Source organism: Lissotriton helveticus, chromosome 3_2 (assembly GCF_964261635.1).
Source record: "Lissotriton helveticus chromosome 3_2, aLisHel1.1, whole genome shotgun sequence".
Classification (NCBI taxonomy): Eukaryota; Metazoa; Chordata; class Amphibia; order Caudata; family Salamandridae; genus Lissotriton; species Lissotriton helveticus.
The window spans coordinates 86,832,353-86,858,098 of NC_136062.1; the positions used below are offsets into that span (position 1 = coordinate 86,832,353).

General features: G+C 43.1%; 1 protein-coding gene across 3 annotated transcripts in view; it reads right to left on the reverse strand.

Annotated features, from left to right (window-relative positions):
- MYO5A (myosin VA) overlaps positions 1-25,746 on the reverse strand; it is a 665,088-nt gene that overhangs the window by 34,001 nt on the left and 605,341 nt on the right. For all 3 annotated transcript variants that reach the window (XM_078684842.1, XM_078684845.1, XM_078684843.1), the window contains 3 exons: positions 22,036-22,190; positions 4,999-5,088; positions 4,204-4,354 (listed from right to left, as the gene is read on the reverse strand). In XM_078684842.1, the coding sequence (XP_078540968.1) occupies positions 4,204-4,354; positions 4,999-5,088; positions 22,036-22,190 (396 nt within the window). The remainder of the gene's footprint in view (positions 1-4,203; positions 4,355-4,998; positions 5,089-22,035; positions 22,191-25,746) is intronic.

Genomic DNA, 25,746 nt, shown 5'->3' on the forward strand with positions numbered 1-25,746 from the left:
ACTTGGAGCCTACCAACGCAACTACTGGTGTGCAAGGGTATTCCTTGAGCAAAAGATTCCGGATCCAGTCTGATGCCTGGGATATTCTTAGGTAAGGAATCTGTGGCTAGATGTCACTATCAGATCAATGTTGTAAACCTCCCCAAGGGCAATCCTACCCACTTACTTTCAGCAGTTCCTGTTTGCCCTACCGCAAAATAAGCCACCAGTGCTTCCTACTCCTAAAATCCGAAATGAGGAAACCCTTCTTCCCTTAGGGAGAGCCATTGTGTCCACCCAGAGTTGTGGTCAGGGAAATGAGAAGATCCCCTTACTGTGTTTACTCCAAACTGGTTCTGGAGGTAGCTTCACTCCCACTAGCTTCAGAGCCAGTCTGGTAAATGTTGGCTAAGGAAACACGCTTTCCCTTTGTTAGGTCTTCCCTTACCTTAAACTACGAATGGACAGGCTTCACCTCTGTCCATTTTAAGTTAATGAAGTGCCTGTACCCACCCCAAATGTCTTTCCTGAGTTGGTAACCATTTCATGCCCAACACCCAGTTCATCCTGTCAACAGGCTTAAACTACTGTACAACTCTGGGAGCAGTTTTTTCACCTTATTAAGGTCAAGCGTTGGCTGGTGAGCTGCTGGCATGCTAATGCAAAATAGCCTATCCAAAGGTACATTTTTAGAAGTTGATGTCATTTTATAAAGCGCACAGCTTCTATCCAGTAAGTTACTTTTCCTAAATATGTATTAAAAATCCAACTCAACCATATGGAAAATACACCTTCAAGGACATTTACTGTCAAATGTTACACATTGAAGTTAATAATCTGCACTTAGACATTTTCCAGGATCCAGCTACAGCCCTATCAGTGAAAACAGCTTTTGGGGGCCAGTCACTGGAGGAACATGCCAACTCAAATTTCCCACATGCACCACTTTATCTATGTGAAAGGTCTACATGTTTCAACCTGTAATGGAAAATACCAGCATTTAGGCACAAGAGCCTAACCAACACACCTGGCACAGTGAGTACACAGACGGGAGCCTTAGGCGGGAGACTGCACGTTACCCGGCCCGGTCTCTCCCTGCACCGCGTTGTTATTCCCTGACCCGGTGTACCTTAATGCTTGTATTCTCTTTGTTTTCCTTTTTATTTAATACAGATAGTGCTTCAGGAGCATCAGCCCGACCCTAACTCCCATGAGGCACTAAATACTCGAAACTCGAGTAAGCATCTACCTGGCCTTTAACCACCCGTTTCTTTTTCTTCCCCTCCCCCCTTTGTACTGACGATGCCTAATTTTACCAACGTTCAATCAGTAACTTTGCATGCATTTATATTACGCTTGCACGAAAGTAGGAGAGCGTTTGTAACAACTTTTTCAATTTTACGTGAAAGTGAAGTTTAAAGGATATACTCACCAGTGCACATTCATTGATATTTTGCGAGTATGAGAGACACTGCAAAGTCACAGCTTAATTAGCCCTTCAACCAGAACCCATAATATGGATTCTAAGACTCCTGTGAATTATTTAATTACAGAACTGTAATATATGCATACCTAGAGCACTCTGCTAGCTCCCGCTAGCATTATAGCCACCACCTATAGAGTATGCATTATACTAGCGCAAATCTCAAGCATGAAGGGGAGAGCATGAAGCACTGACCCACTGAGAAACCAAATTACTGGCACATAATATGTACGCTTGTGATTATATTTTTGTTTCCACAGGTTCCCTTTTTTCATTCTCTAAAATTTGGATGTAAAGATACCTGACTGTAAGTACACAGTTAGGTCACTGGGGCGGAGGGATGGATACACCTTAGCAAGTGTATACCGCCCAGGTCTCCCATCACTTGATCCTGACGAAAACCTGGCATTTTTCATTACAGGTTGAAACATGTAGACCGTTCACATAGATACTATCAGTCAACCTAACCAACGGAAGTATCGAAGAATTGTTTTTAACACTGTCCAGTAGCTTCAGAATAATATTTTTTTCTTTGAAGTTATACTTGGCCAGTTTTTAACTCACTTTTTCACACCACACTCACAAAAAAATTACCCGCCCCACTGTAGTCAGGTGTCGCAGCACACCCGGATGGCACTCGGCTGTCAGGTGGGACCCCGATGATGAAGCATGTCACCAACCAGGTTGGTGAGTGAGGGGTCTTCTAACAAAATAACTATTTTTTTTAATCTCTCCCCACATTCCATTAGGACCTCTTTAGGTCCAATGGTGATACTCCTCTCTTTGTTTATATAGGCTTGTGAGAGTCTCACAATCATGTGACTTCAAATAATAGAGTGATCCGATTGGCAGAGGGGACTTTTTTTCTTGTCTGTCACTTTGTTCCCATGCAAGCAAAAAGCTCCTGCAAACTCCAGCTGGAATTTGTGCTCTCATTGACTAGCTGCAACAAGAAGACCAATGTTATGGCTGCCATTTCAGAACACGGGGTCTCGCTACCCATGTCATGAAGATATAAAAGAATAAGGTATAATGAGACAAGGGAGACTCTGACCCTCTGTCCCTTGAAGGGGAAGGTCCCAGAGGAATAAAAAAAAATATAGGGGGGATTTTCCACAAATTCCACGGGTGTCCTGCGGGAGCGCAAGGGTTATGCTGCCTCACACAGGAGTGTTGCGGGATTCAATTTTTTTTTAATGTCGGGGCTTACGTGTCTGCTGTGGCTTGCGCGAACAGGAGAAGACTGAATGCGGCGGAGCGTTGGAAGCCCTGCGGCCAAACCCAGTCCACACATAGCCTAAGGCCATGTGCGGCCTTACTTATGGCAATAAAGGTTGGCTTTACTTGTGTTTACTTTACTGATGCCTTACTGAATATACCAAGTACCCAAGGGATATTATGGTTAGGTGAAAATGTCCGTTTAAACGTAGCATTTTAAACAAAAAAAACATTGAAATTCAACAGTTGCAGTTATTTCAAGTAATTATAACTCATACCCTCGTCATGCACAGTGTTTATTTTTTAGTTTAAAAGCCTTACATTTTTACTGACATTTTCACCAAACTATAACCCCACTTTAGCCTTTGTTTTTGAGAATATGTATAAATATGTATGTATAAGTGTACACACACAGACACACACACACACATACACACACACACACACTAACATATCAAGCAATGAGGGTGAAGATGAGAAAAGATCGCGTGAGGTGTAGGTGGAGGCTGGGTAATTCTAGCAGCACAGCACCCAACCTGGCAGTGGGCAGCATCAGTGATGGAGAGGTGTACCTGGCTAGGGCATGTGCCCTTCCTAAGAAACATTCTGGTCTCTGACGCTTTATTTATTCATTAATATACAAAGTGAATGTTGCTATAAGTGTGAGTGAGAGAAAAATTACACAAAACCAATATTTGTTTGCTTCAAACTAAACTGTCCACTCAGCTTTTGTGATGATCTTTCACTGTAAGGAGATTGAATGTGGGTGATTATGTATGTTGATAGTTTATGTTCTAGAAACCAGAAAGAGCAACCAAGGAAACACCATATTTCTGAAGGTTCTCTTTGAACATCTGTCACAATTTAACCAGTAATCATATTATAATTATGTTAGGGCAAGGAAAATAGAGAGAGAAAGAAATAGAGAAAGTGTGTGTGACCACGCATTGTGTTGTGTTTTTAAAGTCTGGCTTAGAAAAACGGAATATAAGAGGTTGCTAAACACAGACCACTTTCCATTGAGGCATTAGAACCATCACGTTTTTTTTGCTAACACGTGCAATTTGAAGTAACTAAGCTTAAAATAATGGTGATCAATGGTTTTAGCATTACATTTTGTCTTTGTTAGTCAATGTATGTGGATATTATAACTCAATGAAATGAAACAAGGGCATTCCCATTCTTCCTGCTTAATCTTCTTAATTAGCTAACTTTCCTTCACTTACACAAGACAGGACATGATTCTGAATGGGAGAATAAGGAAGAGATAATGGAGGAGAGTGGAGGGAAATGGAAGAAGACTCAGAGAAAAGAAATGATAAAGCTACAGTACATGAACATGATTAAACTTTTACAGAATACTTGCACAGACTATAAAGGAGTGTTGATTACACTGTGACATGAACACCATAGATTGAGGGACAGTTAGATATTCTAAAGGAGATATCTTGGGCCTATATATTACTTTGTAATCAATTTGGCAGGGTATGCTGCGGCGATAAGATTTCTGTTATTACACTTACCTATCATCGGTTGCAGGATGCCTTCTAACGCCCTGACGAGCTGCTGATAGTTCTGAATGGCTAAATCGCTGAGCACTTGCCTATATTCAGCGAGATCAAAATTAGTGAGGCAATGATCATTCTGACGAGGCGTGTTGTGCTTCATGAAACCCTATAATCACACAATAAAGCAAACATTTTCAACTATCCATAACTCCCAGGTACTACATTACAAAAACAAAACATGTGAAAAAAAAATGTTCAGGACTAGTACAAACTATAGCGCTCCCTCCTACGAAGAACTGCTAACCAGTTAAAAGCATGTCATAAAGAAACAGGTTGTTACAACACAGGTACTTGGTTCATGTTGTAGAACTTTTTTGTGGTCTTGAATGTGCGCCTAGCTGTTAAATACAACGCCCCAAGAAGCGGAGACTGCCATTAGATCACTATTGATACATCATGTCAATTTGTAGGTCCTTCTCCGATTATTGTAATAAATATGGTGAGGACTGAAGCAGCACTGTACTACCCAGACTACTGGAAGTTTTGATTGTTCTTGTATCGTTGAATCTGCAAGGCCTCTACAATGTCACATTAGCCAAAGAAATGCCTTCTGGGTCACCAATAAAGATTTGAGAAGAGGATTAACCAAGTACAACTGTGACCAGAGGAGCAAAGTGAAAGGATTGACGATTTTTTTTCCAAAACATATCCAACTTTTCCTAAGTCTGGACAGTACTTTGAAATGCTCTTAACCTGACTGATCTAAAAAACATGGAATGTAGCGCTGTGATGACGGGGTAACAACTGTACCTCTTCTCCACTATACTGCTTCAAGCAATGCAGGAATCGGCAGGTATTGGAGAGCCAGAATGAGACTGTTTCAAAATCATCACCTCTTTTCTGAAAATATATTAAAAAAATCATAGTTTAAAGATAGATAAGACATTAGTGTAGGTTCAATGAAGACATGTTTTAAATGTAGTTGTGCGCAAATACATTTAGTAGCACTTGCTGATGTAACAATATTCACCACGGGAAGACTAGGGGCTTCATAAAAGGGTCCTAGCAAAATGGACCACTGATTACCCTTAGGAATGAATCGGAGACTACCAGTGGTGCTCTTAGGTTCCCCTTAACAACTATGAATTACATGGAAAATCAGCGATTCCACATCCGATTAGTTTTTCTTCCAGAAGATCTAGTCTGCTTGGAGCAGGTGAAATATACAGCATAAAAACAAATAGCTTTCCCTAAATCTGTACACATTGTAATTCTCACAGGTGTTACTGGCCGCATCAGAGGTATAGAGCAACTAGTAATGAGGATACAAATAAACTGCATTTTAATGAAAGGGTATATGCAGAATTTCTTTTTAATCTCGGATCCACGGCAGAACGTTTTTCATATTCAAATATAATACACAATAACATTTGTGTGACTTCTTTATAAAAAAATAAATTCGATTGTTGTTGTTATTTTCTAACAGATGTAACATAGTACCTATTGTTTCACAGCTATAGATTGTGGTTTACCGGAGTACTGACCGCCATAGCTTCTTGTGTATTATTTATTATCATGTAGCGTATTTTTACATATGCACGTTATGGAACATTTATCGTTGATTAATATTTCAGTAAAGTGTATTATGGAATTGTGCCATTAAGTCATGTATTAAACTCCCACAATCTCTGCCCATTAGGTGATTTCCTTTTTACAACTCTTTGTAATTTGGCACTTTTGTGGCAGAATTGGAAAACGCAAACTTACAGTGAATAATACCGAGATCTGGGAACGCACACAAAAAAAGAGTGAGAGCAGCAAAGACTTCATTTAAAAACCTCAAAATAGTAAAGGGAAGGGATAGGGAAGCATCATCTATCCCAGACTGGAAGGAAGAAGTGTTAGCAAAACCAGCTAGTCTCATTTAGCATATGCTCTTTCATTGCTGTTGTTGGCTTTGCAAATGCTGGATGCTTTTTTAAATGACCTGCATCGCAAAAGCAAAAAGTGGTCACCGGCCATTTTAAAGTATAGAAACAATTGTTTTCTATACTTTCTATGCTGGCAAGATGGCTGCTAAGTTGCGGTATACAACATGATGGCATAATATGGTGGCCATCTTGAAAGTATAAAAAACAATGTTTTTATTCTTTCAACATTGCCGCCATATTGCATGAGACAATGAGATGATACAACATGGAGCCATTTCAAAATAAGAAAACACTGTTTTTTATTCTATCAAGATGCTGGGATGTGATGTCATGCTGCATTGAGTTATGTGATCTGATCAATGGTACTTCATCCTAAAGACCCAATTAAGAGTAAAACATGTTATGCTAACTTATGCAGATTTGTAGAGTGCACTATCACCCGGAAGGATAACCCTGGCGCTGAGCAGGTGTGAGTCTAGGCACACCTAGGAGTTCAAGAAGTGAGGAGGAGGCTCTTCAGAATAATGGCTGGTCATTCCATACTTTAGGAGCGATGTAGGATTAGGCTAGACTGCCAGATCTGGTTTCCCGTATGCATGGGATTTGCGCAAATAGGAGTCCGGATGAGTGGATGCATCTGGACGGTTTGTAAAAGCAGATATGATGGTTGGCAAAGTGTGTTATGAAGTGCCTTGAAAGTGTGAGTGAGAGGTTTGAATAGAGCTTGCCTCTTAAGTAGGAACAAGTGAGGCTCCTTGTGTGGTGTGATGCGAGGTTGAGATCGAATCTGTCCACTGAGTTCTGAATGGTGGGCATCTTTCTGGGGAGTTTTGGTTAATCCCAGAATAGTGGGTGTTCTCACAATCCACCTTGCTTGTGACTAGTGTGTTCGGGATAGTTTTCCGGGTGCTGCTTGGGAGACATCTGAAAATCTTCCTTAGTATATTCAGGGTATGGAAGCATGAGGCTGTGACTTCATTGACTTGGACAGTCATGTCGGGTTTGCTGTTGACGATGATCATGGCATGGGTTGAGGGTGTGGGTCCTAGACTTGTAGGTCCCCAGGTAGAGTTCCAGAGTGATGCGCTCTTTTCAAAGATAACAATTTCGTACTTGTTGGTGACTTCATCCAGTTGGCTATTTCAGTTATACAGGCATTTAACTTGATCCAGGTACTGCTGTACTTGTCTGTAAGGGAGAGAATTAGTTATGTGTCATTGGATCAGGAGAGGACATTGATTTCATGAGAGTGGATGATGCTGGCAAGAGGGATCGTTTATGAGTTGAAGAGGGTCAGGCTCAGGGAGGATCCATGCAAAAATCCACATATGAGGTAGCGGATGTCCGAGATATACAGAGCCAGGCTGACTAGCTGTGTCTTTCCAGTCAGGCAGGATCAGAACCATTCAAGTGTGTGTCCTTAGATTGTCAAATGCTGCTGAGAGATCAAGGAGGATGTGGGTTGCCTAGTCTCCTCTGTCCAGAGTCATCCGGATGCCATCCGTGGCAGCGATGAAGGCAGTTTCTGTGATGTGTTTGGGTCTGAAACCAGACTGAGTGTTGTCAAGTAGTTTAATTGTTGAAGTATTGAGTGACGTGTCTGTTGATTAATTTCTCTCTAAGACCTTGGCCGGGAAGGGTAGCAGTATGATTGGTCTGTAGTTGACAAGCGTTGAATGGTCCACAGAGGGTTTACTAAGCAATGGGAAGACAGCTGTATGTTTCCAAGCACCTTGGAAGGTCACAGAAGTGGTAGAGGCATTCAGAATGGGTGTGAGCATGGAGCTAATGGGTTGCAGTCCTCTCGAGAAGGCATTTTGGGGGCGGGGGTCAGATGGGACTACAGAATCTATGGACTTCATGGTGGCAGAGGTTTCTTCTGGCGTAGATGGCTGTGGCGATGTTGGTGCCCATGCAGGGATGAGCCAGGTTTCTGTGAGAAAAAGTAGGTCAGGGGCATTGTTGTTCAACAGGTCCGGCGTGTTCAGAGAGTGAGCGGGTGTTCAGGAGCATGCATGAGAGTGCACAGTGTTGCATCAATGGTTGTAAGACTTTGTGAGTCCATAGGGTGCTATTGGTGTGGCAAGTGTTGGGTGAGGGTAAGAGCACGGAAATTTGCAGAAAACAATGGAGAATGCTCCCTCTGTGTTGTGTGGTGCCACGAGGCAGCATCATGTAGAGCAGTCGCCGCGGTGGAGTGTGCAGAGGGTCACAGCATGGTAGCAGTGGGAGAGTGAATGACTAGCGTTCCTGGAGCTTGGCACAGTCAAGGTGCAGACAGTCTTGCCTTTGCCAGGCATTAGGAACTTTTTTTTCCCCCTGGAGTTTTATATAGCACAAACTTGACCCGAAGGTATCAGAGCGCTTTACATGCGCACCAGTTGCCTTACAGATGGACACATTCATTTTATTTAGGCATAGGAAGATTAATTGATTTGCCCAGAATCACTGGATGTTGAGCATCCCTGCCGAGACTCGAACCTGGTTCCCTAGCATCGAGGTCGACCGCTCTAGCCGTAAGGCCATATCCTCTCCCCTTCCATGCACATCCACGGTGTGGCAGAGATTAAATAGGTCATGGGAAGGAAAAGGAGTGCTGTTGCTTCCAGTACAGATGGATGATGGAAAATTCACTGTTGTCACTTCCTGGGCAGATAGATGATAGGAAATCCAATTATGTCACTTGCTTTGCAGATGGGCGATGGGCAATCCAGTGATCTCACTTCCTGTGCAGATGGATTATGGGAAATGTAGTGAATCCATGATATGGTTAGACTTCGAAACTGACTGGCAAATTTCTAATGTTTTGAAAACAGCCACAAGATCTTAGCCACTTATATCATTCTGGAAGTCTACCAACCAATGAAGTCATCAAAAGTGCATACTTTGTCGAGTCTAGACATGGTGATGTATGCAATAAGGTATTTGTCCCAACAAGAAGGCATGGCCAATTCATGACGATGCAAATATGCTTTCCTTGAGCTCCAACACTGCGACCAGTTTCTAGTTCTGACAGTACAGTGCTAATATGTAGGGAAAGTGGTTCAGCAAAAGGAAACGCCATGTTGGCATTGCAGTCCTTAGTACTTACTGGAAACTCAATCCCAAGAGGGACCTCCACCAAACATGTTGGGCAGCAATCAAATCATCCAAGCTCCTCACTATCTGTAAGACTCCTGGAAGTGCCCCAATTTCTATCCTTTTCCTGACACTCAGAGAAGATGCGTAGAAAAAAAAAATATTCAGGGATATGATGATTTACTAGTCTAACTATGATCCTCATTTATTTGAGAACAGTGTTTGTTAATCTTGCCATACTTTAGGTAAATAGGCAAAGTCAAAATTACCGGCGTGTCTTTGATCATGCATGAATTAATATTGCATGCATACCAGAGACTATAAGGCACCACTGCAAGAGGGGGGGGGGGCTCAAATAGATGAACGCAGGCCTATGAGGGTTTAGGTAACTACCACGTTTCTCCTCATGATTGGTGGGGTGAGGGACCACGTTTCAAGTTTAAATGTATTGTTTAGTTAATTAAAACCTTAACGCTTGTAACACAGGGTAAACAGGTCATTGAAAGATGCATCGAATAAAAACAGTTGAGTTCACAATAAGCAAAGTTATTCATAGGGTGCATGAAACAATGCAACATAATTTAGCCAAAAACAAATACATATTGCTAACAAGCTAAAATGACAAATAATGACCACCTATTATTCCTATTTCGTCCCCCTGTATAATCCTTGAAAAAAAGGTTGAATTAATCCTTGTGAACGAACAGGGATAATTATTCCTCCCTGTAACAATTATGGATCCTTGTACAAATGGTAACTTAATCCATCAAAACGAGCAGGGATAACCTGGTTTCTAGCAGTTGTCACAAAAACTAAAGGTTTTGACGTATAGTTATTTCTAATTCGTTATTTAGTTATGTGTCCTTACAGATAAAAAAAATGAGAATTGTTTTTAAGACTTATAAAGCATTGCTTGAGCCTTAAACTGATTCTACCACATCTTCCGCTCGAAGGTGACATGGGTTTGTGTGCTTTTTAAAGTGCATGTATTATCTGAAATTGCCTCTGGAATAGGACATCCTTACTTAGCAGGCATTCATATAATGTTGGACTTTATGTGACTCCTAAAAAGACTAAAAAGCATTACATTATAACTTGATTACTGCTCCCTTGCACATCCTGCTAATGCATCTTGGTCATTTATTCGGCCTGTATAACTAGTTTGCGCCTCTTATATGTTCAGTCATGTGGTTCACATAGTTCTTGCGTAAAAGCAATGCTAAGCGTATAATTGAATGCTGATGTTGTTCTAGGGTGCCTTGTACACTGAGTAACTAATTGTGCTAACTCTATGGTCCTGGGTATTTATTTTGTCACCTCTTACTAGCCATGGTAAGACTAATAAAACTTTGAACCTGTTTGTGCCTCATATTCAGCTCAAGAATGGCCTGGGATTCTATAAATATAAAGTGCCTTGTGCTGTCAGGTTTCACCAGGAAGTTAGATGTTCTTTCTTAAAAAAAAACAAATCTCCTTGGAAACTATGTTGACTTAGTGCATTATATAATCATTTGTTTATTAATCCCTTACAGGACCTAATAAAACTGCATGAACGATCAAAAAGCCCATAACACTAGTTTAGCCCTTAACATCTGTTTATACCTCTTATTCTGTTTGAACATGTTATCACCTAGCTCTTGGATAAAAACGGTGTTAATGAAATACAGGGCTGATATTATTCTGAGGTGCCGTCTGCATTCAATAAATAGTCATGATTTGCCAGTGGCCCTAATTGACTAGTTACAATTTCTTTGCATGATATTAAAAAATCATAGTCCAATTTAAAGCCTTATTTCACTGATAAACAGTTGTGAAGTACTGAGTTAGCCAAATGGAACAGTGTTTACGGTTTTAGCTGCTGGGCCCATCTAATATTTTTTCAAAGGGGACGGGCGAAAGATGTGATTAAAGTCTGACTTACTTCCCACTGTATCACAAGTAACCCTGGGCGGAGTTCGCGTAGTTGCACAACACGGAGCTACGTGAAGTGCAAAAAAAACCTCTGTCGCACTACGCGGAGCTCCGCAAGCGGCGGAGTTCCATAGAAAAATGCTGTTCGCGGTGATTGCACAGTGCGGATGCTTGTCCGCACTGTGCAATCATTGCGAACGGCACCCTGCACAGCACAAGCGGTCCCTTCTTTCTCTTTTTTGCTGCTCAAGTAGATTTTTACTTGTGCAGCAGCTTTCTCAACGCGAACAAGTAGTCTCTCATTGCGAGCATACTCAACCACTCGCAATGAGAAACCTGACCACCCTGCGTTGAGAAATCTCGCTGGGATGTTTATTTTCAACGCTAGCCAACTTGATGTTGATGATCCCGAACGAGGAAAAATCTCGGCGGGAGGTTTGTTTTCCTCGCTCGCACTCGCTAAGTTGACGTAGGTGAAAATGAGTGAGGAAAAAAACTCTGCTCCGCTGAGCGAAGCAGAGTTTTTCAGAACTCCGCGAGCTCTGCGTAACACGGAGTGCGAGAAACTCCGCAAACTCCACGAGCGGACAGAGTTCACTGCCCAGGCTTAATCACAGGGCGGCTCCTCCATTAGGGCGGAGGAACGTCGCCCCACTGCTTTCTCGCTGAAACATAAAACTACCATTTTATGTTTCAGCTTCTCGCACTGCGAGAAAGCAAATGTTTGGTTGGGCGCCATCACCACCAATCACAACGTTGCCATTGCAGCATTGTGATTGGCTTATGGGAGGAGAGGGAGCGATGCTGCTTGCTTCCTGTTCATTACCGGGGTACCTGGTCAGGAGCTGCGACGGCACGGGATCCGGGAAGGTAAGTTTAATTAATTTTTTTTTTAATTAACCCACTCCCCCTGCGAACCTCTGAGCAAGTCCCCTGCCCCCCCTTCACCTGTGAGTCATACCGGCTGCAATTGCTGTATTACCGTTAATTTAGCTTGATGGAGCAGTTATCTAATCGTTCTTACATATCTGGCACATTTTGCCAGTACTATAGGTGAGCTGCTGTTAAAGCAAATATAAAATGCCTGCGTGCAAGTCCGTACTCCTCCTGCCTGAAAAACTGGTTTTAGCAAAAGTCTCCGTTCCAAGTCTAATGCAGGTCAGCAACACAACAAGTGGGCCTATGTTTCTTGTCCTTTGGGTGAGGGGCCAACGATCAGTGGATGCCTCAGACTTACAAGTGACCGCAACTTAAAGACATCTGGGACCTATGGGCCTGGAAATAAGAAATATCATTCTGTTTCAGTAACTGTATGTAGCACAGCCAACCAGAACGTGTCTCTGTGGTAAGAGCATTCTAAACGGCTGATGATATCCCATTACCAATTTGCCCTGGTGAAAGAGGTAGTGCCTGAAATTTCCTCAAATGTTTTCGCACATAGCCTGCTCTGGGATGTGCCAGTTTAGTTAGTATTCAGGCCTAATAGTGTAGCTAACGTTGTTGTATTTGCTTGCTCCACCACCAGGTGGCACCAGTTTCTCAATTGGTGAGAATAGTGTGTCCAGACAAACTGCATTTTCACCTTATGTTGGGACTGATGAAGCATCAGTTTGACACAAAATTAGTAAATCGTGCAGTTCTGATGCAGGCTGAATCCGTTCACATGGAGGAATGGAGGGAAATATGAGAACAGCACTTATTTGATATGTATCAAGAATTAGCACTCTGGATGGAGTGTGTCCACATTTTACAATAAGAGCATTAAAAGATCATGTCTGCCCTAGCCAAGGACAAGGACAATGACAAAGCAGTTCCTAGGATTAACTACATTATAGTACTATTATTATGAAAACATCTGGCTTGGGGAAGCATTATTAGATGATTGCTAGGGCATCTAAAATATACTCACTTGCACTTACTCACTGCTTCCAAAAGCCCATGTACCTCTCTCTTCGTGGAACTCTGCTAGCAATAAAAGTGCGACTTCTTGCAATGCCTTCAAACTGCTTTAACCAGTTTGTATTTATGAACAACAGTCCTCTCCACACGCTAACAGTGTATCAATTATATCAGTAACAGTGTAACAAAAGCTTGAGTCTTTGCTGGAACATGCGCTTCGGTTTATTCACAACAGACTTAGCCAAAACATGTTTCGTTGTGCTTAAGGTTGTGCGCAGCGACTACTTCAGGGCTAAGAAACAAACAATAGTACAGAATCGGGGAACGAAAGGTATGCAACAATAGCATCCAGTGTCAGTTTCCCACTGTGACAGACTAATTTTGAAGGATTGGCTCGTGTTGCGTACTCGAGCATGTGGAAACCCATGCTGTCTTAAATGTGTCACCTCGGTTGTTTAGTGACAAAATAGTGTATTTTAAGAGAAATTATATTAACACTCTTATATAAAATATACTTGTCCGGAGTTAAGGCATGCTTGTTCCTTGTGTGTCCAGTTGTGCATATGAACCTAAACAGTCAACAGTGACTTTGCTAAAGTGAATTTAACATAACAACACCCCTTAATGTTGCCAGGTACCCGAAGGTATGTAATAAAAAACAAAATACCTATACTCAATGCATGAAGATCCTAGTAGGAAAGAGACGGGTAAAAAACAAAGAAAAATGAAGCTAAGTATACAAGCCCCGTGAAAGCAAGTTTATCCTGCTACGGTGACCAAATCTGACCGGAAAACCAACCTTAAATCAGGTTGTATTCTCTATCTATGTTATTATCCCGTATGGGGAGATTAGACACTCCAGGATGGCCAATGGTATTTGTTTTATTACTATGCATTAGCCCATTGAGCATAATGCTGATCAACACTCCACGACCCTTGAGCTCTATATCAAGTGGGCTGATGAATTGCCCACTTTTAACCTCAATTGATAAGCGAGGTACTGAATTTACAGTTCCAAGATTCGCAACGTCTTTGGAGCGGGTACAGTCCTACAACTGTTTCTGCTGCCAGGCCTATATAAATGTGGGTTCTTCTGCGGGCCATTAGGTCTCTAGCGTACACGCCGGAAGGAGCTCTGTTCATCACAGATGTAAGCGCCCATAACTAACTGAATGTTCTCCTGCAATTAGTGGTACAGTGCCAATTACGTTAGATATCAGCATCTGCATTTGGGGACATCTTTTAAATACTCACCGTGAGGTCTGTCTACTCACTTGTTCTGACACACTTTCCTTTTATCCTTTTTATTAGGTAAAGGTCCCGTATTAATACCAGCAAGGATATGGCTGCCAGTTATTTTCTTTAACACAACCTGCATCAAGTGGGTGCAATTCACCACAGATTTTATTTATTCATGCCTGAATAAACTTGCACTATCACTAAATCCTCGTTTAAGGTATGTGAGACCACATTACCATATTCTCAAAGTATATAGAATATGCCCCAGCCATTTTTCCTTTGGGTGTATTCTCATATATAATTAGGACGTTTTCCTTTATTTACACATTCTCAGGGACTCCTCACTGGGAAACACATCCAGGATACATATACTGTGAATAGGAGGGATTATTTCTGGACACAAGATATGTGCAGTCTTAACTGTGTGTTTAACATTGAACCCTATTGAATCCCATTCGGGACGGAAATACAACTGGATTTAAGGTTGGTTTCCTGGTCAGATTTGCTCACCGTAGCACGATAAACTTGCTTTTACAGGGCTTGTATACTTAGCATAATTTTTCTTTCTTTTTTATCCGTCTCTTTTCCCCTAGGATCTTTAAGCATTGGTATAGGTATTTCGTTTTTTTATATCATACCTTCGGGTACCAGGCAACATTGAGGGGGTATCGTTATGTTAAAATCACTTCAGCAAAGTCACTGTTGACCGTTTAGGTTCATATGTCACAACTGGACTCAAAAGGAACAAGCATGCCTTAACTCCGGGCAAGGTTATTTGATCTAAGAGTGTTATTATAATTTTTCTTAAAATACACTAGCTTGTCACTAAACAACATTCTAGGTCTTTCCCAGGCGAACTCGTCTGTCTGAATTCATCTCTCCATTGACCTCAGTGCCTTCTTACAGGTCTACTATTGGACAGTGTCCTTTGTGGCTCTAACATCCTTCATTACGATGGACTGAACTCCATTCTCTGCTTAAGTGAGATGTAGTCCTTTTGTGAAAGTTGGTTCCCCTTGTATTTTTGTTTCCAACACCATCAAATTAAAAAATGTCGGGATTTTCGATAAGAATAACACTATATATCTGGTTACAAGTCCGTCACTATGAGCTAATATTACTATTTCTTCATTGTCCTTTAAACAAAGGCTTAAAGTTAAGTTCAGGAGTCTTTTCCTAATGACGTTGAAACAGAGGCAACTAAAGTTGTGGGAAACATCTTCGTACTCGGAGGTAGTGCTTTTGCAGAAGTTGAACCTCAAATTTCCTTTCCGTGTGAAAAGTTCCATCATTGTTTGGGCAAGTTCAAAGGTACTGGCCTGTTATAGATTTTCAATGGGTTATTTGAATTGATGTCTACAGTCAGATCAAGACTCAATAAACTCATACTCATCACTTAAACAGCATGTAACTCGCTCCCCTTAAGTGTGTCACCTTGGCCATAACTAGAATAACTCAGAAGCATGTCACAGATCTGGGGGAAGGTATTAGGCAGGGATTACCAGGAATAGACCCTGAAGAGAAGTCTTTTCGAAATAGAATTTAGGCATTTTTTCTTTTAGCAGCTAAATATATAATTATATGTTTGAATCTTTAAGTGCCTCCTCTTACCTTTGTGGTGCAAGATAACTTCCCTCACATATACCACTTAAAAGAGAGTCCCACTGTTCAGATGTGGAACCCTTCCTGGCCCTATCATAAACCCTAGGCTGTTAGTAACTAGTCCCGGCAGAACCTATTTCTTTGTTTTCAGATTTTTTTGAGTCCGCTAAAAGATGCCTGACCAGAAATCCCCTGAACACAGAGACAGGTAAATATGAGGATGGCAACAACTTACGTGTAACTGCTGAATGAAGAGAAGGTGAAACCAGGAAATGGAGCTTGGAGCACACACAATCCAGGAAGGAAGACTCCCAGCCTGGTTTGACCAAGTTTTCACTTGGCCGCCACAACACAATACATAGAAGAGCAACAATGCTTGCCCATGAACACCAAAGGGCAAGAACAAAAGAACAGGGCAAACATAATCGAAAATCCAACATCAGCTTCCAGCAAAAACGTATTCTCCATCTGAGTAAACGTTACTGCTCACTGAAATAGTCTGTTCCTTTTCCATGAGATTTACCATACCATTGCCTGGATGTTCTGACAGAGATATCTCTGCTGTTTTTCCACCTCTTCTGCCATGACCTCTGATAGTACTCGGTAGATAGTACTGGGTATATTTTTACTTCAGCTTCAGTTTTAAACACAGGCCGATTTTGTTGGCTAGAAAATTTCTGCATCGATTTTTAACGTTCTTACTTCTGAAATCACAAGGGACTTAAACTTGGATGGCGCTGGGTTTCTAGTGACTCGAGACTAGCCTTTGTCAACAAATGCAGTTAGTAATGACAGCACTACTTTTCAGTGAAATGTCTGCTTGCTAGTCTTTTTTCATTTTCAGTGGCTATACACCTCCTGGCAGGGCTGTTGGTGTTGCACGTGTAAACGTTTGTTATAGGAGTAGCTCTGCCAAACTGCATCAACTTTAGTCATGTTAGCTTGAAATGCCCGTAGTTAGATGTTGTAAGCACTATGGGATGTCCTTGGCTTCAGAAGCACTGGGTCTAATCAATAAGGTGGCACACATAAGATGCTGTACTTATAGGACTGAAAAGAACTCTCTCAGCCACATGTGCTTATGTCAGCGTTTTCTCTGCAAGTGTCATCCATGAGAATGCTGAACAGAACCAGGCCCCTTTATTAGTTTCAGCTTTCATTTTGCCCTTTTGGGAGGATATTACGCTCAAAAGGACCTTGGATTTTGCTTGACTCAATTTGATTGCATTTTTCTTTGAATTGTCAGCTCTCCCGCTCAAGTGACTGTGAAGGCCACTCAGTGTCCTCCTTACAACGTCTTCGAAGGCTGTTCAATTTCCTTACCAGGAACACTGAATAGTAAAAAGTGAGCAGCAAATGGACACGTCTCATTTTTACGACATCGCTCTTGCGACTGCTCAGGGCCTCTGGCAGGTCAGTCTCAAAAATGGTAAAAGCAAACGGCCATGAGGCCTTCAAAATTACTGGATCAATATCCGGTGGCAGTGGAGAGGTTGGTTTCTAACAAAAAAGAGTCTGTATTAAATATCAAAATTGCTAGTTTAAAGATTGACAAGTGGGCCAAAGTCATATCAACAAGCAACAATACCTTGTATTCTAGGAAGAGCCATGTGTTCGAGAGTCAGCAGTAACAATTGTGTTAAGCAAACTGCATTATCTACCCTGGTTGCCCACCAAATTGATGAAACCCACAGTACAGGCAAAGAGAGCTGCACAAGCAGCTGTAAAGACAAACAACAGCTTCCCCATCTAGATTGCCTACCTGTCCACCTGACATAAACACTGCCAGCTCCTATTATCTATATTCCCATGGCAACTAATATCACATACCTTAGATTCTACCATGTCTTTTAAAATTATATATTAGTATTCTCTCTAAACTCTGAAAATCGTCTCACTTGCTGGTTGTAATAATTAGCAGCTCCCACAGCTTTAGCTGGTAGAAAACCTAGAGGTTTTCATAGGTCTAGTACTCCCATCCAGTCTAGACTTCACTTCTGAACTTGGAGTGTAAATAAGGATGTTTATCAACAGAGTGTGATCTTATTTGCGGTACCCTGGAAAGCCTTGTCTCACACAAGGGTCGAGCTACAAGATGATCCCCCAAATCACTCCCTGCTCCAAACCTTCGGCACAATTAAAAAACATTCTCTGAGTGGAGCAGAGCAGTGTAGGCGTGGGAAAGCCCACGATGCTTCCCACCCATCTGTTGCTTCGGTCTTAAAGAAGAAATACATGGTAGGGCAGTGCCTAATCAAAACAATCATCTAGTGGAAGAAGTGGCTGTTCTGTCTCAGGTTTAGGGATTACCCATGCACCCCACTAGGCTGCATCATAGTGATGATAGTCACGTACCCTAGAAGGCGCCTGCTACACAGTACCCTATCACCGTTACCAGTGTGGATGCTCAGTTACCTTCCAGCATGAAGATCTATTTGTATTGGGGCTAGAGGGCCTATTGAGCTCTCCACCCATCAGCCATCTAATGATGTTGGTGATGAACTTTACAGAGCAGTGTGATGCACTGCAGTGGGAGACATGAATGCAAAATACATCACCATTTAACATGTTCAGCCTCTTTGGCTCTACGCCTTGGCCCACCAATTTCACGCTCCTTCTCCTTATCCTGCCTAATTATTGGTTTGAATAGTCCCTGAACAACAAATGAGTTATTGCTTCTACTCTGGAATGCAACTTGAAACACTGGTAGCTTATACTCTTATTAGCCTACCTCCCTCTAAAATCTCTCAGTGAATAGTAAATCCAGGCTTTCTACCACTGCAACCAACTGCATCCCATGAACTGCAATCCACTGTAAATTCAGTGAATTATTTCGCCTGCACGCTCTCAACTGGCCCACTGTAATTTGATTAGTTGGTGCCACTATGAACCAGGGACTGCTATCCACTGTAATCTGAACGAATGGTACCCCTTAATAGCGCCACACTGTATTTTGACTGGCACCCCATTCATAAACATATTAATGAACCACAAAATAGGTGATTTGGGCTCCTCTACTCTCTTGAACGGCAACCTAATATTACTTTAATGACTAGTGCCCATAACCACTAAGAATTATACGATGCACCTCCAGAACTGTTTCTTATTAGGGGGAAAGCACCAAAGGGGCATGGATAGTAACCCATGAGGTGCAATAGCTTAGAGACCCTATATTGCCCTTAATAATCCTTCACATTCCTCCCACTTTACAACTCCATAGGACATGAACAGCTCCCTGCCCTTTTGCATGCATTTTGGGAGGAGAAGTCGGCACATCAGATCCCAAGAATGCCAGGTGAGACAGACGGGACCTAGCTGGGTACGTGCGTGATATGCAATGTGTGAGAGGCCCACAGGGATCCTCCCTCAGCCCAACGCTGTTCAATGTCTACATGGCACCCCTCGCCCACGTCGCACGACAACTTAAACTCAGCATCATCTCCTACGCCAACGACACCCAGCTGATCATATCCCTCACCGAAGACCCCCACACCGCCAAAGCCAACCTCCACAGAGGAATGAAGGCAGTCGCCGACTGGATGAAAGACAGCAGGCTGAAGCTAAACTCAGACAAGACGGGGGTCCTCATCCTCGGACCCACCCCATCAGCCTGGGACGACTCCTGGTGGCCCACATCGCTAGGCACACCCCCGGAACCCACCACCCACGCAGGCAACCTGGGGGTCATCCTCGACTCCGCCCTCTCCATGACAAAGCAAGTCAATGCCGTCTCTGCATCCTGCTTCAACACCCTCCGAATGCTCCACAGGATCTTCAAATGGATCCCCTCTGACACGAGAAAAAACGTCACCCAGGCCCTCATCACCAGCAGACTCGACTACGGGAACGCCCTCTACTCAGGAACAACAACCAAGCTCCTGAGACGACTACAACGAGTCCAGAACGCCTCGGCACGACTGATCCTCGACATCCCCCGACACAGCCACATCACACCCCACATGCACTGGCTCCCTGTCAACAAGAGGGTCACCTTCAAACTCCTCATCCACGCACACAAAGCCCTTCACAACGTCGGACCAGCATACCTCAACGACTGACTCAGCTTCTACACCACCACCAGCAGTCTCCGCTCTGCCAACCTCGCCCTCGCAACAGTTCCTCGTATCCGGAAAACCACCGCCGGCGGCAGATCCTTCTCCTACCTCGCCGCCAAGACATGGAACACTCTCCCTACCAACCTACGACAGACCCAGGACCTGCTGGCATTCAGAAGACTTCTCAAGACCTGGCTCTTCGATCAGTAGCAGCCCCCCCTCAGGGCCTTGAGACCCTCATGGGTAGGTAGTGCGCTTTAGAAATGCATTGATTGATTTAGAAGCTGTGATGCCATAGACCCATGGCATGGTGGAGCAGTGGAACAAAAAGACGAACATGGTCCCCAGTGAGATTGGCCAGTGAGATTGGCCACTAGAAAAAAGAAAGTTTGAAACCTGTGCTGAGTTTACAAGAATCATAACAATTAGGCTCATGTCTGTGAACTGGCCTGCTGACAAGTGAGGGATGGTTCTAGGCAAGGAATAGAGGTAGAAGCCGGACAGATGAGCTGCCCCGCTGAACTTGGGGGTATGCTGGGCAATTAACCCAAAGTGTGAGGCTGCATAGGTAGGAGTTGGCATGCCCCAGCTACTGTGGAGTGCAAACTCAGTTTAATCGCGGGCCATGGATGAGACTTGTGCGGTTGGTTGGTCCCGGGAGTGATTACTTGTTTCTGGACAAGCCTAGCTGAGCAGGAAAAAGCTGGCCTACAACACAATTATGGCGTGAGATAGTGAACTTCCTGAACATGTTGGGGGTGCTCGCACCATGTTCCTTAACATCCCTTTTACTGACAAAAGACAGTGGGTTGCAGGGTGGCCCAACTAAGGCCTAAGTTCTGCGAGAGAAAGAAGGAATCTCTCTTTCTCCTCAATAGCCCTACAGGGTAGGGGCCAGCATGATGGGTACCACACTGGCATGAAGAAAATAGAGTTCATATCCCAGTCTCATGGGAGCAATGGGGGCAAGCCTTGTTATACCCTGTATCTTGAACCATCTCTGTCTTTCTGTAGATCCCTTAAAACCCTTGGGAGTAGCTGTGCGCTGGTATACAAATTTAAATAAATAAGTAAATAATCCACACGGATAGAGACACCATATTTTAAAGAAATATATATATATACAAATGTAGCCTTGGATTAATTCTAAGGTTGATATATAGAGATTTCCCCTCTTAAATGAATACTTCAGGCTATATATATACACTATTCCAAATTCTGCAACTAGAGTGCTTCTTGGTATTCCAAAATTTGAATCTGTCTCCCAAGCACTTACACTCTTTCACTGGCTACCTGTAAGACAAAGATTCATAATTAAAGCTCTTTGCATTACTTTTAATTATTAAACGGTATCGGTCCAAAATACCTAAAGAAGAAATTCAAGTGTTACTCCCCTAGAGGTCAATAAGATCCTTCAGAACAAAAATGTCTCTATCCCAAGATTCAAACTAGCCTCCTGGGGAGGTAGAAGCTTGGTTAGTAATGCTTCCAAAGTCTGGAATAACCAACTCTCTCGCCTTAAAGACAATCTATTTCTCTTTAGGAAATCACTTAAAACCTTTCTCTTCACTCATTAAGGTTTTAGAGCTAGAAGTGTTTGGGCTTCAGTCGAGGCAGCGCCAAGGTACCCTTGGGTATTTGAGAGTTTAAGAAATTAATTTAACATAACATTTTCAGTTGATTTAAAAAACAATCACGGCCACTATTTTCAAAATAATGCTCAATGTAGTTTCATAGTAGCGCAAATATTTGTATAAAAGCATAAAATTACATGAAAACTGTAAATTCAGTCTCATATATAAGAAATATTTTTCTATAATCAGAATAATCCTAATCTAAATCTTAATCACCGAACATCCTAGATATATCGTCAACATTTTAACTTACTATTATTACTAAGGGTCTCATCATGACTAAGTCATTTATATTTGCATTCTATAAAATCAGAAAAGAAGCCAGTTTGTTACTATCACATTAATACCTATGAATTCTCAAAAAATTATTGCCTATCACGTATCTCGGGAGATAAACCAGGTACTGTAGTTACAAATATTCACTCTTATTACAAAGCAGGACCATATTTACTACAATTAACACAGTTGGTTAAAACTTTAACAAAAACCACCACTTACCTTTAACACTTTCTTGATGCTGTTAATAGAGGAAGTCAGCAATGAACGCACTTTTTGATCATCATTCAGGTAGTCTGCATGGCGGACACACATAAACAAGATATATGCTGGCAACCCTGGAATGAGGTTGACGGCTACACCTCTTGGCTTTAGTTCTAGAAACAAATACAATTTTGAAATTAAAAAAGGAACTGTTGTCGAATAGCAAAATTGGCTCATATGAGTCTACAGTATAGGAACACATTCTCTTTGTCTTTGTTAGCATATAAAAACATTCTAGTTAGGAGCTCTCTCACATATTATCCATTGTTTAAGGGTATCACATGTACCCTCTCACTAACTAATGCATCTCACATGAAAAGTTCCATAAGTTCGAATGCCAATTTGAAATGGTCTTAAGAGCGCAGAGAAACATGAAATGCACCACAAGGGGGTCAAACTATTTGGGTAGAGTGAGGGTTGACTGGTAGTGGGAATGGTCTTTTGCTATAACCACACTATCCCCAGGGTCTCCTGGGGGAGGGAAATAGAGGCACGGGGCACCAGGAGCAGGCCAGCCTCCAACATACAATGTTCAACACAAAATGGGGCTGCTCCCAGAGAAGTGACCTAGGTGAGGTTTAAAATGTGAGTATGGGGGGGGAGGAGCTACGCTCGTAACCAAGATGGCCGCATAAGCTCCCGGCTCCGCCAATCTCCGCCAGAGGCTCATGAATCCTGACTCCTATCCTGATTTCCCGCCGGACTCCCGTGCAGGTGAACTGCGCCTGACTTGAAAGGTGCAATCCCGGAATTTCTAGCTGCTCGGACGACAACGATATGTCGTGTGTCATTCTTGGCCTACCCCAATTTGAAGCCGGGGCCTCGAGTTCTAACCCGGTGTTGGAGTTGAACAACATCGGCCGCGGACCATGGGCGGTTCCGGTCTCCCGAAGTGGTGTTTTTCTTCTCCCGTTATGGATGGTGATTTGGTGACAGCTCTACCCAGCCACTACGGTGGCCTATTGTACCGACTATTTGTTCGGGGCTCTGCTGCCCGGAGGCCCTGTTGAGCTCCCGGGGTTTTCTGGGCTCGGTTCCCCGTGGGCGGCGACGGTACTGATATCGTGCTTTGGACGTGTTAAAGGTGGTTTCTACATTGCTTCTGCCCTGTGCCCCGGAGAAGTCGACCTCCGAGGTTCGGACACCCGCCCGGTCGCTCATTGAGGGGCGATGGAGCGGGTTGACACTACACCGTCGATACGCACTGTAATGGCCGCCATTTTGGAGCTCCACACACGATTCACCGCCACCTTCCAGGAGATGATCATAACTGTTGATCATGTAGGCTTGAGACCGGATTCCGGCCCTTTGTTCCTGGAGAGCCGAGATATTTCTTCCGCGGAGAACGCCTTGATTGTCACCGAGGACCCTGTGCAGGATACCAACACGGAAATCTACTGCGACCCTAAGATGGCGGCGATCGAGCCCGAAAGAACTGGACGTTTCTTTAGCCCTATGTCGACCCCGCCCAAGATGGATGTGACTATCTTCGTAAGCCATTGTGACTTCTCCAACGTCTGTCGGATCACACCTTTGCCTCTTTTCGTGAGGGATCAAGGCCGCTTTGCTGATTTATCGCTGGTGGGCAGTGGACTTGCTTTGAATCTTGGACTCTGTGGACGTCTATCCTGTTTTCCCTCCTATCGAATTGATTTTGACACTCTACTGTTATCTATTATTCTTGTTGTGATGGCGGTTCGGATGGACAGAGCCTGCGTGGAGAAACGCAGCGACCTAATTGTACTGGACGGGGTCATCGTTATGGATCGTGAGGGTTTGGGCTGAACTTGATTGGACTTTGATGCACTGTTTCTTTTGTCTTTGCTGGGTGGTATCTGTGGGAGCAGGGCCAGATGTGAATCTGATTGTCTGATTATTGTTAGTCTGATATGCTCGGGACGGGATTTGCTGCCTCTTTGGTGCCGGGGGTCGGGCGGGATGGTCCTTTTTCTGTTTGCGGCTCCCCTACGGACTGTCTCTTGATTTGCTAAAACTTGCTTAATACTATGGTAGGGGGTGTCTGCTTTTGGCGGGGGGATGGGAGTCCGGGAGCTCGTATCGTTTTGCAACATTCTCCTCCTCCAACTTTTTCCCTTCCTTGGGGCGTAGTTTAGGGGGCGACAGGCACGCTGCTAATGGGGTTAGGTCGTAGCCATCTGCAGGGGTGTAGGGTGGGGGGTTGTGGGGGGGGGGGTTATTTTTCCTTTGTTATTTTCTATGACCATTCTATCTTCCTTTTCCCTTCTTCACAAGAGATGTGGCGTATTCTCCTGATTTCTGCCTAAACGTAACTGGGTGTCATATGTCTGCCTCGTATATCCTGTACTCCTGGTGGGCGGGTGCTGTGGGGGGGGTGCCTGCAGTCATTGCTATCTAATTGTTTTGCTTCTGCTATACGCTGGTATTGATTTCTCTGCTGATTCTGACTGTACAGTGCTTCTTCACTTCATTTGCCCGTCCACAGCTGTGTTGTATTTCGCTTAATGACACCCGATATGTATATTTCTCCTCTTGTGTTATAATAATAAAAAAAGTTTAAAAAAAATAAAATGTGAGTATGGACATCTCACAAAATGTGACAGACTGGTCTCACACACCACCTGGTGTCATGCTTCATCATTGACCAATCCTCACCCTCCAGAAATTCGGTTTGGTGGAGGGCGGGCATACACCTGACGACAGGGATGCACTTCTAAGCTAAGTGGGGGCCAGTGTTAAGTGAAATTTAAAATCATTATAGTTACCAAATCAAATTCAATGTGACTGGCAGCTATATAGTGTTAAAAGCAGGTGATTCCCCCCACGTCATTGGTGCGGCCGACATGTTTCTGCCGCGTGGCCCGTTCGGGTCCGTGGCATTCATTAGGACCTAAAATAAATAATGGGCTCCGTTCTTACCAGCCATGCGGTGATAAAATGCTACTAGGTGGGGTGACCTATGTCACACTCCACGAGGAAAAGGACTCATTGAGAAATCCTGAAATAGAGACCTAAATTCCCCATGGGAGCAGGGCATCGGAAGGGAAGACCCCTTTAGTCAAAATTACATCAAGGTGCGTCTCCCGCAAGTGCACATATGTCTGTCCTTCACATTTTGTGAGATGTCCACACTCACAATTTAAACCTCAACTAGGTCACTTATCTGGGAGCGGCTCCATTTTGTGTTGAACAATGGTCTATTGTTCACTGTTATTGGTACTTTGGTATTGTTTATAACATTCTGTTCTTGGTGGCATACAAGGTCACCAAATTATGTTTGGCAGAACAGTAAAACGTCTGGAAAAAACCAGTGCAGAATCCATTTAAAGTCAGAATCACCCCTGCTTGTAGACGTAAAGATAATTTATAAAGACAATACCTCATCAATTCGTGCAATTTTGAGTTTTTAACCAATTTGTTTTATTGAATCAGAAGGGTCAAAAAATGTATATTTCATAAAACACATTTATTTAACCAGTCACATGATTGCAAACACAGTGGCTCAATATTAATTAGGTACGCTTGAACATGAGGATCAAGTTAACTAATATTAACTCTGGATAGTTAGTCTATTTGTTGTCGGAATATCCACAGGGTCCAAATCATTAATGCCACTTTTTATGAAACATTGCACCATCATCCATGAGAACAAAACTTGCCCTTTTCCCCTCAACGTCCCTTCTTAACCCC